Genomic DNA, 15,093 nt, shown 5'->3' on the forward strand with positions numbered 1-15,093 from the left:
CTTAAATTGACAAGAAAAACACATAAAAACGAATGAAAACTGACTAACTGCAAAGCAGAGAATGTCCGAGTGTATTGGATTAGCTATGCGCACTGTGATTCGCTCATCGCATTTGGGGGCGTGGCTTAGCCATAGATCAATTGCTCCCTTGCACTGTAGGGATAGCTGCCCACTGCTCTGGGTGTGTGTGTTCATAACTTGCAGTGCGTGTATTTAATATTCACTTTGATGGGTTAAATGCATAGGCCACATTTTAAGTATGTGTTCCATACTTCACAAAACATTTTATTTTCAATTGCCAGCACAGGTCACAAATGATTTCTTGTTTACAGCATCTGAAACAGTTGCAGTAGTTTTGCTGTGCATATCCCTGCTGCTGTCAGTATTAGCGAAACAGAGCTTGTTGACACCTCCACTGCCATCGAGTCAGTCATATAGATGCTTCTCTGCATCTTTATTACCATACATTTACAGTTTCTGCTGTCACTTACACCGAATCTCCTTCACAAAGCGTGTTGTACTTGTTATTTAAAGAATACTTGCTTAAAAAATAAGCATAATTAAGGCAAAACTGCTGTTTTAATTGTGAATTTTAACACATTTTAGTTGTCTTATAAGACTCATCTCTTGTCTCAGCAGAAGTACAAGCAGCAGGATGAAGACACAGGATCTCCACAGGAGCAAAGCTCATCCCAGCTCACTGATGAGGCTCCTGGTCCAGAACTGGTCCAAGTGGCAGAGAAAAGCCTCTCCCAGATTGAAAATGTCCATGGCTATGTGGCACACGCACATATCTCCCCAATGAAGGTAAGCCCTGCATGTCTTGGAATCTGGGTTTGTTGATCAGTGTACCTGTTTAACATGTGCCATGTTGTCAATTACCTTGTTGTCTAAATTCTTATTTGCCATGCTGTCATAAATCTATGTGCCTCCGTCTCTCTCTCTTTCTGTCTCTCTCTGTCTCTCTCTCTCTCTCTCTCTCTCTCTGACATGCACACAAACACACACACAGACACATTTTACAATGACTTCTCTTCAATCTACCACCATAGAAGTGTTTTTATACAGTCAGGCATTTTTCAGAATTATCAATCAGAATAATTATGTTTGACAGAAGCACTTTATACGATTTTTGGCAAGAATCCTCTACTAAACTTTGTTCATTGGGAATCCCGTTATTACTGTGCAGAGTAATTCAACAGGGGTTTGAGGAGACCACAGGCTGATTCATAATCTGTTGTATTTCACAATTGACATCCAATAAGTTATAACAGACTATCATAATTGATATAAAGAGAAATGTCCATCCCCTTTCTAAAGGGGGAATTCATTTGTTAGGTGTATCATGTTTACTGTATGCTGTGTTTTATACTTGAAACTGATTTTATCAGATTGTAAATCAGTTGTAAATCACATTGTGAATATCAAAACAAAATTGTAATGCTCTTTTTGGCCATGTTCGCTCAAGTTTTTTAAGGAATTTACCAGTAGTCCAGTTTTGCACAATGCTCTTAGTGCAATGTGACATTAATAGCATCTCTTATTGCAAAGTAGTTCTCTATCCATTAAATTAAGTGATTCATTCATTTGTTTGTGTCACTCAGCAATAGTGCCTGAGGGGGATTTAACATGCCAGCATATGAATAAAAGTCATGTTCATTACTATTTATTGTATTGATGCATATTATTATGCATAAAAATTTGTTTAATTTTAAAGAATTTTTCAAGCAGGTACAAATGTATTGAAATAAATATTGAATATTGTCAAAAAACTGGCAAAACGGCAAGATTGCTTTTGTTCAATATGAATCACCCAGCCCTCCTAGACCGGTGTCTCACTGTGAACCCCTTTTTGTTCATGATTTAATGAGAATCCAGAGCCAGTGTGCATTTACTGTTATTGGTTTCTTTGAATATTTATGTGAATTTGCTTAGCCTTTTGTTTTCTCATGGCTAACTGGAAACTAGCAGGGTTACTGTGTCTAGACAGAGAGGGTGAATATTCAAGGCAGGAATTAGTGCATACGTGTGAACATTTACAAGCGTTGGTGTGTTCCTCTGCAGCCTTTAGATTTATGAGCTTGCAGCTTCCCCTCAGTCCTGATCGTAGTGTATGCCAGCAGCACATACACAGATGACAAATAATCCCTGCCAGTGCAACGGCACTTAAAACCTTCACTTATAACCTTCACCTCTTCACAATGTAAATTTACACCTTTTTATTTTCCTGCCCTCATCACAAACCGTCATCCATATTAGACACACCCTCATTATAACAGTACAGTTACGACCCAGGCAGAGTCAGAGTCACCTTAGTATCTTCTCAGTTTTTAAATGGCAACTTCAACCTGAGCTCAACTATACTGTCCCCCAGATTAATGATAAGTATGGTTTCTATTGGTCCCCCTAATTTTGTTTACATCATACCTGTCATTTAGCTATAGCTGTTCCTGTAGCTTAACTGATAGATTATGACAAGGTTCAAACCCAGTGGATGATGTCAAACTAATAAAATATATTGAATGGTATCTAACTCACTTTGGATTAAAGGGGTCATATTATGAGATATTTTGAAGATGTAAAATAAATCTTTGGTGTCCCCAGAGTGTGTATGTGAAGTTTTAGCCCAAAATACCACATGATGAAATGCAAACACTGATCACAGTGATGGTGGTTTGTTGTAATTGAAACTCAATTGTGCTGTCAAGTCCTTCTTTTCTACTTCTTTCTCTCTGCACTAAATGGCAGTTCTGTGGTTGGATAGTGCAGATAAAGGGGGCGGTATTATTGTAATTCGCCTTGCTACCCACCTCTCAAAACAGGCAAAATCTGAACGACCAAATTTTTTACATGCTTGCAGAAAATGGCTTACTCAAATTAAGTTACTGTGTTGATCTTTATCACATTTTTTAGGTTGATAGAAGCACTGGGGACCCAATTATAGCACTTAAACATGAAAGTCTAATTTTCACGCTATGACCCCTTTAACAATAGGTAAATGTGTAAATGAATCTACAAAGTATAACTGAAAACATAATTATTTTTTTATTTACTAATTTCAGAGATTTTAAATATAGTCACATAAGTGTTAAAGAAACACTCCACCACTTTTTTTTTTTAAATATGCTCATTTTCCAGCTCCCATTTGAAAACATTCCAAAACATTAGATTTTTAAGATTCAGCTGATCTTTAGCATAGCTTAGCATAATTCATTGAATCTAATTAGACCATTAGCATCGCGCTAAAAATAACCAAAGAGTTTTTGATATTTTTCCTATTTAAAAGTAATTACATCGTGTACTAAGACCGACGGAAAATTAAAAGTCATTTTTTCTAGGCAGGTATGTCTAGGAACTAAACTCTTATTCTGGCATAATAATCAAGGACTTTTCTGCCGTAACATGGCTGCAGGAGGCGCAATGATATTACACAGCGCCTGAAAAAAGTCCCCTGCTATTGAAACTAACCAAGGGGACTATTTTCGGCTGCGTAATATCACTACTCCTGCTGCAGTCATGTTACAGCAGCAAAGTTCTTGATTATTATGCCAGACTGAGAGTACAGTTCCTAGCCGTATCTGCCCGGAAAGTCCCAACTTTTAATTTCCTGTCAGTCCTAGTACACGATGTAACTACAGAAGAGTCGAGTTTTAAATAGACAAAATATTGAAACTCTCTGGTTATTTTTTAGCGCGATGCTAATAGTCTAATCAGATTCAATAGATTATGCTAAGCTATGCTAAAAGTGGTACCATCAGACCCGGAGATCAGCTGAATGGATTCCAAAACGGTAAAAATAAAATGTTTAACTCTAGGGGAGCTGGAAAATGAGCATATTTTCAAAAAAAGTGGAGTGTCCCTTTAAGTATTGACTTCCAAGGACATCTGGGACAAACACGTCTTCTTTCCCTGTAGCCGAGTCAGATTGATTAAACACCTGAGGTGGAAATTTAAGCTGAATATATTCACATAGCTGTTAGTTACAGACTGGAAGCTAATGTCACTCCTAGTGATTAATCACCAAATTGTAATTTGTACAAGACAAATTGATAGAATACTCTGTGAGTGAAAATGTTCTCATTTGTTAATGCTTTCGCTTCACCACTGACAGCAATGGTGGTTTCTATTGCCACCTTGTGTTTCACTGAAATCATTACATGTACAGATAGCTCCAGATCTTGTAAATGGTGTTGTGTCACCACAAGACATTTGTTATAGTGACATTGTCCTGACCCATTTAAGTATGTTCATATATTAATGTATTTCACCCTGATGTCTTTTGCATGTCAAAACAGACATTATAGTCCCCACGGTTGCCATTTGCTATTAACATTGCCATTCTCGATATTAAAAATCTTTTCTAACCCCGAGGCTGTGTTTCAATACCTAGTGAGCTGCCTATCTAGACGACATTTGTGGCGTGCTTGAACATCAAAGGGATGCATTTTAGGTTTCATAATACTCAAGGCCTTTGATGCTCAAAAATGTTGACTAGGTAGGCAGCCTACTAGGTTTTAAAAAAAGATCCTTATTGTTTTAACCCTTAGTCAAGCCTGTATTGTAATACCCTGAGTTCAATGCTCCTCTGTAGGTTGAGTCGCTGGAATGCATCTTCGATGGGCCGTCTACTGTAGTGAATGAGGAGAGTCCTCCTCCACATACTCCCCTCTCCAACCCATACCCTCAAAGTCCTGTGACCGTCCAGGTAACAGTCACGCCTCGAACATGGCAAGCGGCATTAGCCATCTCAATGTGCTTCTGCTATAGTTAAGAAAAGCCAAACTGCAGCTTGCCAATTTTGTGTTTGTCAAGTGGCTGTTAGTCATGTGTAACGTAGTCGATGCAGCTTTTCAATGTTTCATGATTAGTTTAAATTCTTTTATCAGGCTTAATGCAAGCGCTACAGTACAGTATGATTTCTAAAATGCATGCTATATTAGATTGTACCCTCTTTTCCTTCCTGTTGTATTTATAAAATAATTAGATTTGATGGGTGCATGAGTCGTCTAGAATCGACATAGCTTCTTGAAAGCCTTTATTAAATGCAGCAACAGTTGTTTGGCTGCGTGTGTGGAGGTGATACCTGTTGATGCTGCATTCGTCTGGTGCATGCTGTCATGCTGTGATTCCTGATGAATGGTGTATGATGTTTGAGATAATTCTGTGTTATCAAAAGTGTTTTTGCTTTCTATGATAAATTATAGATTTTGGGTAAAGATAGAAGTAGGTTGGCATATGCAGTCTTACAAATGGTTTGTAATTATTTGCCCCACGCATTTATAAGGCGCCACTGTTGGTATGGATTTGAGGCGAGGCTGTGTCCTTCAGTCACTTTTCTCATACAAATCACGAGCCTTCTGCCTCTCATTTTTTCGTCTGTGACGTCAATCCAAATATATCTCCCTGTGAGCCAAACTTAAACGGGTTGATCACACATTAAGGAAAACATCAGGCGAGCGCGTCACATGCGAAGAGGTGGAGGTCCCCTGGAATCTACCGCACCAGAGAGGAATTTCCACAGGCACAGGAGGCAATGCTAGCCTACTTCATCTGTGTAGCAGTGTGAAGACGGGCAAGGTCGACGCTGCCGAGTGATAAAAGAGAGGACGACACATTCACACGGCACAGGAGCCGTTTATCAGAGGCATAGCGTTGGACGGCTCTCTGCGTCGCAAGCAGAGTCAGTGCTAGCCGAGCCAAGAAGCCAGTCTCGCACTCTTCCTGAGCTTCCTGCTGAGTCATTTTGAGCTGGAAGAGGCGAACACGGGCACCTGCAGCCGTCTGCGCTGAGCTCACATCCCACCACTGCACAGCCACGATCGGATCGGCGTGCCAGGAACTGCATCAGCCTCAGCAGTAAAGGAGAGAGAGAGAGAGAGAGAGAGAAGAAGGTGAATCGTGTTAGGGGGCTGCAGAGATTGTGAAGCACTTTAATTCTGCTGCAGTTTGCCTGCGTCAGGCAGCTTCTGCCTCTCCGTGTTTCTCTTTGTCGCAGCTCTTTGCTGGTAACTGTACTGTATGTTTTTGTCGCCGGCACGCGCTATGTTCAGATACTGGCTTTGAGATGCCTGCGTGAGAAGAGGTGGAAGAGGGGCAGGTCGCTATAGTCGGGAAACGTTCGCTATATCACCGGAGCGTGAACCCCACACGCACCAACCTCAGCCCATAATGCTCAATTCGGTGTGGTATGCAAAAAAGATGGGTCGGCGGATCATGGGAACCCTCAGGAGAACCAAGAGGCGGCGTCTGCACTTGTTGGTAGGTGTGGAACTCTGCAACAGGAAACACTCAGATAACTACGTGCCAGTCACTGCGCTGAGAACAATAGTGGCTTTCAGTAAAAAAAACAAAAAAGATAGATGCTTAAACCTTGTTTTCCACCCACACATAAGTTAGTTTGTTTTGCAATTTATGTTTGATTAAGCATATGCAAGTGCATGTCTGTGTTGTAGTAGTTGTCACATCAGTTTTCTCGAATAAAAAGATTGACAGGAGAATATAAAGCACCATAATGCTGTTTGCTTTGATGGGCATTAACTAAGCAGAGGTGCGTCACTTTTTTGGTGATACGTCATGGATCTTTAAAGGCACTGATTGACATGCCGTCTTGTAAGGCCTCACTAAGGTGCTTTGCTTTGTAAAACAAACAAGCGGTCTTCTGTCACATTGCGGTAGTCACCTGCGTGCGTGCGATCTCTACGTGTGTTTCAATGAGAAAATGTTAAAACACATATCTTGTCTCTCTGCTGCCTGGCAACCTGCGTGCCTCTGTCATGCAGCAGTGCTCACAGTTGCTTTACACAGGGTGCGAGCTGCACGAAGCGTGCGGGGTACAGATGTGAAAAGCAGCGGTGCTTTGCCACAGATGCAATGATTGTTGTTTTAACATGCTAGAATGCTGAGCGTCATTTTACTAGTCAGATTTACTGTGATGGTCCCTAGTTGCTAAATGATGCATGTAATTTGTTATCAAAGGCATGTTGGATGTGCGATTTCCCCTGATAGCTTGACATGTTGCTGTGTATTTGGAAATGCTGATGGCTTGTTTATGTGTATGTAGATGTAAATAAAACCTTGCATAAATACTTAATCTTTCTGTTGTAGAAGCTCTTAAGTTTACACAGATAAACAATTTGTTTTACGTTTGGTTTTTCCATTTGATTTATTCAAATAACCCATACCAGATCCATTCTTTGGATATAAACAACGAATCATTTCAAAGAATTTAAAGGGTAGTTCAACCAAAAATGAAAATTGTTTCATCATTTACTCACCCTCATGTTGTTCTAAACTTGTATGAGTTTCTTTTTTCTTTTGAACACAACAGAAGATATTTTAATAAGTGGTTGATGACTTGATTGAATCTTTATTGTACATATGGCTGTCACGATTATGAAATTTGGCTGGCGGTTAATTGTCTAATAAATTGTGAGAGTTATGACGATAAATTTGTTTGTTTATTCATGAAAAATTCACACATTGTTGTTATTATTTAAATTAAAATTTTTTGCAAACTTTACCTGGCAATAAATATTAATACCCATAACACATATTTAAAGGTGCAGTGTGTAAATTTTAGCAGCATCTAGTGGTGAGATTGCAAATTGCAACCAACGGCTCAGCACACTGCTCACTCCACACTTTTGAAACGCATAGAGAAGCTACGGTAGCCGCCACCGGAAAAACATGTCATCGTCGGAGTCAACTTAGTAAAAATGTTTGTCCGTTAAGGGCTTCTGTAGAAACATGCAGTCACAAAATGGCGACTTCCACGTGAGGGGACCCTCTGTGTATGTAGATAAAAACGTCTCATTCTAAGGTAATAAAAACATAACGGTTCATTATAAAAAGGTCTTTATACACCCCTGATAATATAGTTTTGTATATTATTTTGCATTTCTGTCAAGAGATCTTTCTAAAAGTTACACACTGCACCTTTAAAATAAATTATTTTCATAAAAACTGAAAATTCCTGATAAAAAAATAACACAATGAAGTATCTAAAAAAAAAACGAAAATAAAAATGCAATCAAAATAAACTATACCAGAACAGGCCACCTGCCTATAGTGCCTGCAAAAAAATCAATTCCTGCAGCTCCCCCTTGTGTTTTTTAGAGAGATGTGCAATCATTGTGGTGATCATTGAGATGAGGTCAAACAATTGCGATGATACGATTATTTAATCATTGTGACAGGCCTGGAAAATGATGTCTGCTCAAATGACTTTTTTGCTAGACTCTTTCTGATTTTAGAGCTTTAGTGCTTTTTTTAGAACTTTAGATCTTTTTAGAGCTAAAACTGACATGTATTCGAGTTAGAATCATGTTAGGCAAATAGTACTTTGGATTTGATGGATTAGGTATTTTTCTTGATAAAAGTAACTCATGATGTTCAGTTTTGGGTGAGATCATCATTAGTAGCATTTCGTGCAAAATATTTTTATCGAAAGCCAACATCTGTCCATGTTGTCAATGGCTATGGCAACATCTGGGGATCCTGGCTTTGCTTTCAACATCTATTGAGATGCTGACCATGAGCCTGACCTTGTCAAATGGCTGGCCTAATTTGTCTGCCATTGTGTGGTCTATGGAAGATTTGAAAACAGATATCCCACGCTTGGTGCCCATTCTATTGGTAGAACGTCAAACTGTTGAGGGACTAAAGCTTGCTGTTTCATTTGCACCAGCACATGCTTTTTGTTATTCATTTTTTTACTTATAATCAGTTGAATTCATCTGTTATCTTCTCTCTATGTAACCGAGGAGCTCCTGTGCCATTCAGTGTAATTGTCAATTATCAATGTGACGGGAGAGCTTGGATCTGCTCTAAATGGGTTTTGCAGGGATGATGCTAGACATGCACACAGTGGGTTCAGAGGTAATTTGCAATGTATTATTGATGTCCTGCCATATCTTTTGGCATCTTTTCACATGAGGAGGAGGAGCTTTAGCATTGTAGTTTTGTATGCCATTCTGCTCACTGAATTAATAGTTAAAGCAAAATCCAGACGATTTTCCAGCTGATTCAATGGCGTTTACGTGGCTTTATCTGATTACGCGAGGGTATGCGACACTATCATCGAGCTAACATGGTGTTGACACCCAAATGAAAATGTTTGCGTACTATCCAGTCCCTGCTGTAGGCTCTAGTGCACTAATGAATATGTCAACAGATGAAGCTGAAGGGTCTGTTTACTGTGGCTTCTGGTGTGAGACAGGGGACCGGAGCCTGCATGGGAAATCCTGCTGGTTCTTTTAGATGTGCAAGCAGTTGCCATGGCTTTAAGTTCCCAGGGGAGTGGAGGCAGTGCCTGGTGACAAAATCAGCCAACTCATCCGGCACCTGTGGCACATCTACAGGACTGTTGAACAAGAAGAGCTTCCTTCCGACTGGGTGCTGTTAAAAATCAGCATTACATACGCAAGAAATGGTAATCCGTATGATCCGACCCTAAGGAATTCTGTTTCTGCACAACCTCTGTTTATGCTTTTTGTAGTTATTGTTCATTAATGGACATTTTAAAAGATTTAAGTTTTTAAATGAAGCTTAAATATTATACATGTTTTATGTAGATCCAGTTTTTCCACTTCATAGCATCAATTTTTTAACGCTCATAAGCATTGTTGATTGGGCAGAGTGACAATCCCAATTGGACCTGGACAGGCAGCTGTTAATCATTTGATGGCCTTCAAATGTAGCATCTTGGAGAATTGGACAGATGGCTTCGCTGAAACAAAGTAGTACCAGCCAGCACACACAATTTGTCCAGCAAGTGATCAGCATCTTTGAGTCTTTTCCCCATCTACCCATGGCTGATGAAAGAGCTTAGAATATTCATTTTTTTCTTTCCTTGGAATGTATTTCCTTGCGCATCTCTTTCGATACCGTGCTGGATGGTTGGTACAGTTTCGCAGAGCAAGACTTGTATGGAGTAAAGATCAGAGGGTCATGAGTACACAACATACTCGAGGCTTTGCTCAGATGAAAACTCCTGATATGCCCAGCACAGGAAAACGCACTCCTAATTAAGGAAGTTGTTTGGAAACGCTTTTAGACTTCGTCCCAATTTGTTTTCCGGTCTTTGTCATCGTCACGCTCCTGAGAGGTCACTGGTGGATCTATCATCCAAACGCAGCGATGAACTACATCTTCGGTGGAAACAGCCCATATTCCAGGGGAAGTCGTGGCAGTACCAATTCGGCCCATGGTAGCTCGGCTGGACCCAGGCTTAGGCAGTGGTCCATACGTAGTTCCTCTGAGGAAACTGCAAAACAGACCCCATCCCGCTGGCGTCGGTTGATTGCTACCCTCACCCACCTCAACACCTTTACTGACTGCATCGTAGCTAGACCTAGTCGGGTAAGTTCTGCAGGTGCCAAAAGGAGAATAGATGCTTAAAAGGAGAATATAGAAATTATTAATTGATAGATAATCGTAGCTTTGCGGTTCCGAATTTATATTGTGTAACAGTACTTTTGTTACAGTTGAGGTGGCATTTTAGTTTGTTTTTTATTTGCTTCCTCTAATATATAAAGCCTTTTTATATTTTTGGATGTTAATACTTTCTGAAGATGTAATTTAATATTGATTGCCACAAGACGTTATGAAGTTACAAACTAGTCAGAATGTGAAACTCATGTTGTGAGTATGCCCTTACTGTAAAACTAACTGCAAACTGCACCTAATGCAATCTCATAAAACAGTATTTTAAATGTAGAAAATGAATTACAGTCTCCAAAGCATGGGAACACAACATAGTTTTAAAAATCAACTTCTAAAAAGTTTCTTCTTATACTTCAAAGTAACCTCAAATGTTTTTCAAGGACAGGTTTCACATTTTATGTTGATAAATTATATATATATGTATAAATATGCAATGGGGTCAGATATTAACGATTTCTCATGAAGTCTGCAAAGACTTCAGGTTCTATTTCACTTTCATATCAAAAGCAAAAAAAATAAGATATAACATTCTGAATAAAATGATGCCTTTAACTAAATTCATTCCCATATTAAACATTTTTTCATGACAGTTAAACGTTTTCAAAATAGTTTTTCTTGTAACACTTTATATTAAGGTTCATTAGTTAACATAAGTTAACTACATTAGTTAACATGAATTAATAATGAACTGCACTTACTGTATATAGCATTTATTAATCTTTGTTAAAGTTAATTTCAACAATTACTAATACTTTATTAAAATCTTGTTAACGTTTAACAAACGATTAAAAGCTTTATTTCTATTTACTAACATTAACAAAGATTAATAAACACTGTACAAATGTATTGCTCATGGTTTGTTCATGTCAGTAAATACATTAACTAATGTTAACTAGTGCTGCCTCACGATTATTCGCGACTAATCATTTGCAGAATAAAATTTTTGTTTACATAATATATGTGGGTGTACTGTGTATAATAATATATACACACACACACACACACACACACACACACACATCAGTGGTTCCCAAACTTTTTCAGTGTGCGGCCACCCTTGTGTACAGTGCATTTGTGACAAAAAACTGTTCTAAAACTCAACATTTTAATAAAAAACAACCTTAAATTATACAAAAAAGTAGTGCTTTTGTTTAGTAGCCTTATTTTTTTAGGTTTAATTACACAGAATTCATGATAAATTAATGTATTTCATAAAATGTCATAAAACTGGGGTATATATATAAATATAAATATTTATTACACAAATATATTATTTTCTTGAAATTATACATGTATGTGTGTGTATTTATATATACATAATTATTATACAGAGTACACACACACACACACACACATATTGTGTAAACAAAAACTTTTAATATGCAGCACTAATATGAACCTTATTGTAGAGTGTTAGTGTTTTTCTTTTGATTTTTTTGGGAGGGGGGTGAAATATGACGTAGACACAGAGGTTGTTGAGGTTCACCAGCATGCGAAAAATAAAATAAATTAGTTAGAAATAATTAAATTAATTAGAAATAATTAAATTTATATTCATTTATTTTAAATATAACTTCCTTTTCAGCTACAGTCTTTAATGAAAATGTGTGCATTAAAGCACATTTGGGAAAATGCTTTGTGTTGATTGTGTGTCCAGTAGGGGGAACTGGAGTCACATTTTTAGATGTCAGGACTTTACATTAGCAAGATTGTCACATGGAGTTGCTCGTATGTGTGTGTGTGTAAGAGAGACACTGTAACATTACATTATTTAACAAAGGTTTAACCTGCAGATTGTTTGGAAGTTCATAAGAGCTGACATGCATACTGCTCTAAATGCTGAAGCTGTTCTTATTAACAGCCTGGCAGACTCGGGCTCATCAATTGAAATCCACTTATAAAATCAGCTTCCAATCCAATCACTCGAGTTGTCATGTCAACGCAGCTCCTCTAGGCCATTTTGTATAATTTATCTATTTGTAATACTCCCAAAGGACAGATTCTTTGGATTTATACACTATGGCAAGCCATCTGTTAAAGGAGTGTTCATACAGTATGTAATATGCATTAGTTTTTATGTATAAATTTTTCTTTCTATTCCGTGCCCTAAATCAAAATGAAACTATTTGCATGTTTCAATCATCAAAATCTAATGCTGACCTTAATACCTTTGAACATCTCCAGAATGTTGTTGCCATGCCAACTTAGAAAACCTATTTCATGATAAAATCCCTCTGTTTTAATAACACATCTATGGATATATAGGTGACAAGCTGTTTACTATATGGATCTTCCTCATGCTAGAGTACTCTGCATATTGGCTTGGTGGCTTTGTGTGTGAATCGGAGCTCCGCATTGATTATTCATGCCAGGAAAAAGCCCCTCCACGCCTGATGGCTGTGCTCATTGGAGCTCTCTAATTGGCATGAGAATGTGAAGAGATAAGAGGAAGGGTGATTGAGAGACGCAGAAAGCAAGAGGGTCGACGTGCACATGACAGTCTGCACTGAATTTCCCCCCACTCGTTTGTTGCCAAGTGGATCTGGTTTTTGAAAATCGGACGCTTCGTCTTCACGTTTTGTCCACGTGCCGAACATGACAACCTTCTACTCTGGCCACGAGTATGCTGGCCGGAGAGCACAAAGCTCGGAGAGGTCAGTTCACGAGAAGAGGAACGTCTCGCATCCACTAGGGACCGTTAGACAGAGTGCGCTTCCCACCTCAATCCTCAAGCAACCGCATCTCCAGAAGATGGTCACCCAGGAGGGCTTCATCCACCCAGCTGGTTACAGCTCCTGCACCCTGCCCTCAAACTTAAAGACGAGGACCAGGTTCCTCGATTTACGTGATAGCGTGAAGAAAAGCCCCACCAAGAGCACGGCTAAACCGGGCGGGCCAGGGGAGAGGTTTTCTGGCAGGGTTGACACTCTTTGGACCTCTGTCTCATTTGATAAGGTATGTTAGAAAAGCTGAGGGAATTGCGTTTGGACCTTCTCTTCTTTGACTGTTAGGTCAGGATGCTGCTGTCTGTGGTGTTATCAATGGTTATATGGTTCCTCCTCTGGGTTTATGATCAAGATCAGGATTATGTTGACTAGGCTTGTCTTTATAGTGGTTGTGCTGATGTTGTTGTCTTCCACTGGTTGGTGTCATTTACTAGTATATGCAATTTACCACTGTAGTCCCTGTTTTTTAACCCTGCAATTCTTTTGCAGTTTGTCTATCCAATTTTGTGATCTTTTCTTGGCATTAATGTTGGTTGGAGGATAATTTATATGCAGCGTGCCTTGTTTATTTGGCTTCTCATGTGTAGATTTATAGATTTTCCATGTGAAATTCATTTAAAGCAATTAATCACACAATTAAAGGTCTGTATTGGATGGGAAAAGTGGGACTCCAGTCGATGCTATTGACAAGCTCTTATTTCAGTCTCTGTGCAGACAGCGCATTTGTGGTTTAAGTACCACAACAATCAGGATGCCCACACCCACAGTATTGTTTTAGCCTACATCTTCATGCTTAATTAAGGTTTTTAGCACACCTTGCATAAGTATATTGCTTACTATGTGCCGCCTTATTTGTGTCACTATGGTTTTTGTAAATACTTTTTATAGTGACAATGCCTTAGGTTTACGAAGAAATAAACATGTGCCAAATCAGTGGGCACGTTGTTTATTTGGTGCCCAATAAATTATAAAAGTGTTTTTGATTGTTTAGAAGTTATTTAGTCTTGATTAAATGGTTATAGGTATGTGCTGTGCCTAAGTGAACAGAAGAGCTAAATTCTTGAACCAGGGCTCGAAATTAACTTTTTTTTAGTAGGTAGCACTGGTGCTACAAAATGTAAAAGTTAGGAGCAACAGCAAAAATTAAGGAGCATACATTGAAAACTATAGGAGCAACTTCATCATCCTGAAGAATTAAAGCTCGAATAATCAACTAGTTATTTGCCACACACTTGATTTGGGCTTGTCCCATTTATACAAGCTCTTATGCTCAAAACGTGTATATTCATGAGACCCTATAAAATTAAATTATTTATTTTAAATTCAGTTATTCTGTTATATTTCTTTTTTCATTTTTCTGGATTCTGTATTTTCACTCTTTTGCCGTTGCATTTTTTTTTAAGTTGCCAGCCAGCGCCAGCATTATTCATGATTTTCACAAAAGTTTAATGCCTTCCAGAAAATGTTCTTCTTTAAATATATTAACATACAATATATAAAATCTATCAAATATATCATCCTACCTTCATTAGTTCTCTTTTTATTACCTCTCAAATATGGGTAGGTTTAATCAAAAACACCCCATTTTGAGCAAAAAGCTGAGATAATTCCATTTTTGTGAAGGACTTTTGTTAGAGAGCGATCCTCAAAACATACTTCCGGGTTTTATAAGTATAGATAATAGCGGTATTGCGGAAATGCCGTAAATACTCTTCATTGGTAGGGAATCGTTTTCTCTTAATTGACAAAATAATTTGTCAATGGCGACGAAAGAGTTAATAGTTCATACATTTCACCTATCAAACAGCATGTTTAATAAAATTTCATTAATTCGTAATAAATAATTTGTAAAACTTAATAATTTATCTTTTCTAAAATAATCTATACATAGCAAATACATTTTCATCAAAACGTTGCATTTTTA

At 38.3% G+C, this 15,093-nt stretch overlaps 1 protein-coding gene across 20 annotated transcripts in view; it reads left to right on the top strand.

Annotated features, from left to right (window-relative positions):
- dlg1b (discs large MAGUK scaffold protein 1b) overlaps positions 1–15,093 on the top strand; it is a 124,552-nt gene that overhangs the window by 34,176 nt on the left and 75,283 nt on the right. For 7 of the 20 annotated variants that reach the window (XM_073853792.1, XM_073853795.1, XM_073853807.1 and 4 more), the window contains 2 exons: positions 637–807; positions 4,592–4,705. In XM_073853792.1, coding sequence (XP_073709893.1) covers positions 637–807; positions 4,592–4,705 — 285 coding nt within the window. Of the gene's footprint in view, positions 1–636; positions 808–4,591; positions 4,706–5,442; positions 6,259–15,093 lie in introns of those variants that run through there. The other 13 variants (XM_073853804.1, XM_073853834.1, XM_073853852.1 and 10 more) reach the window with 4 other exon arrangements.

Source organism: Misgurnus anguillicaudatus, chromosome 2, assembly GCF_027580225.2.
Source record: "Misgurnus anguillicaudatus chromosome 2, ASM2758022v2, whole genome shotgun sequence".
NCBI classification, from domain to species: Eukaryota; Metazoa; Chordata; class Actinopteri; order Cypriniformes; family Cobitidae; genus Misgurnus; species Misgurnus anguillicaudatus.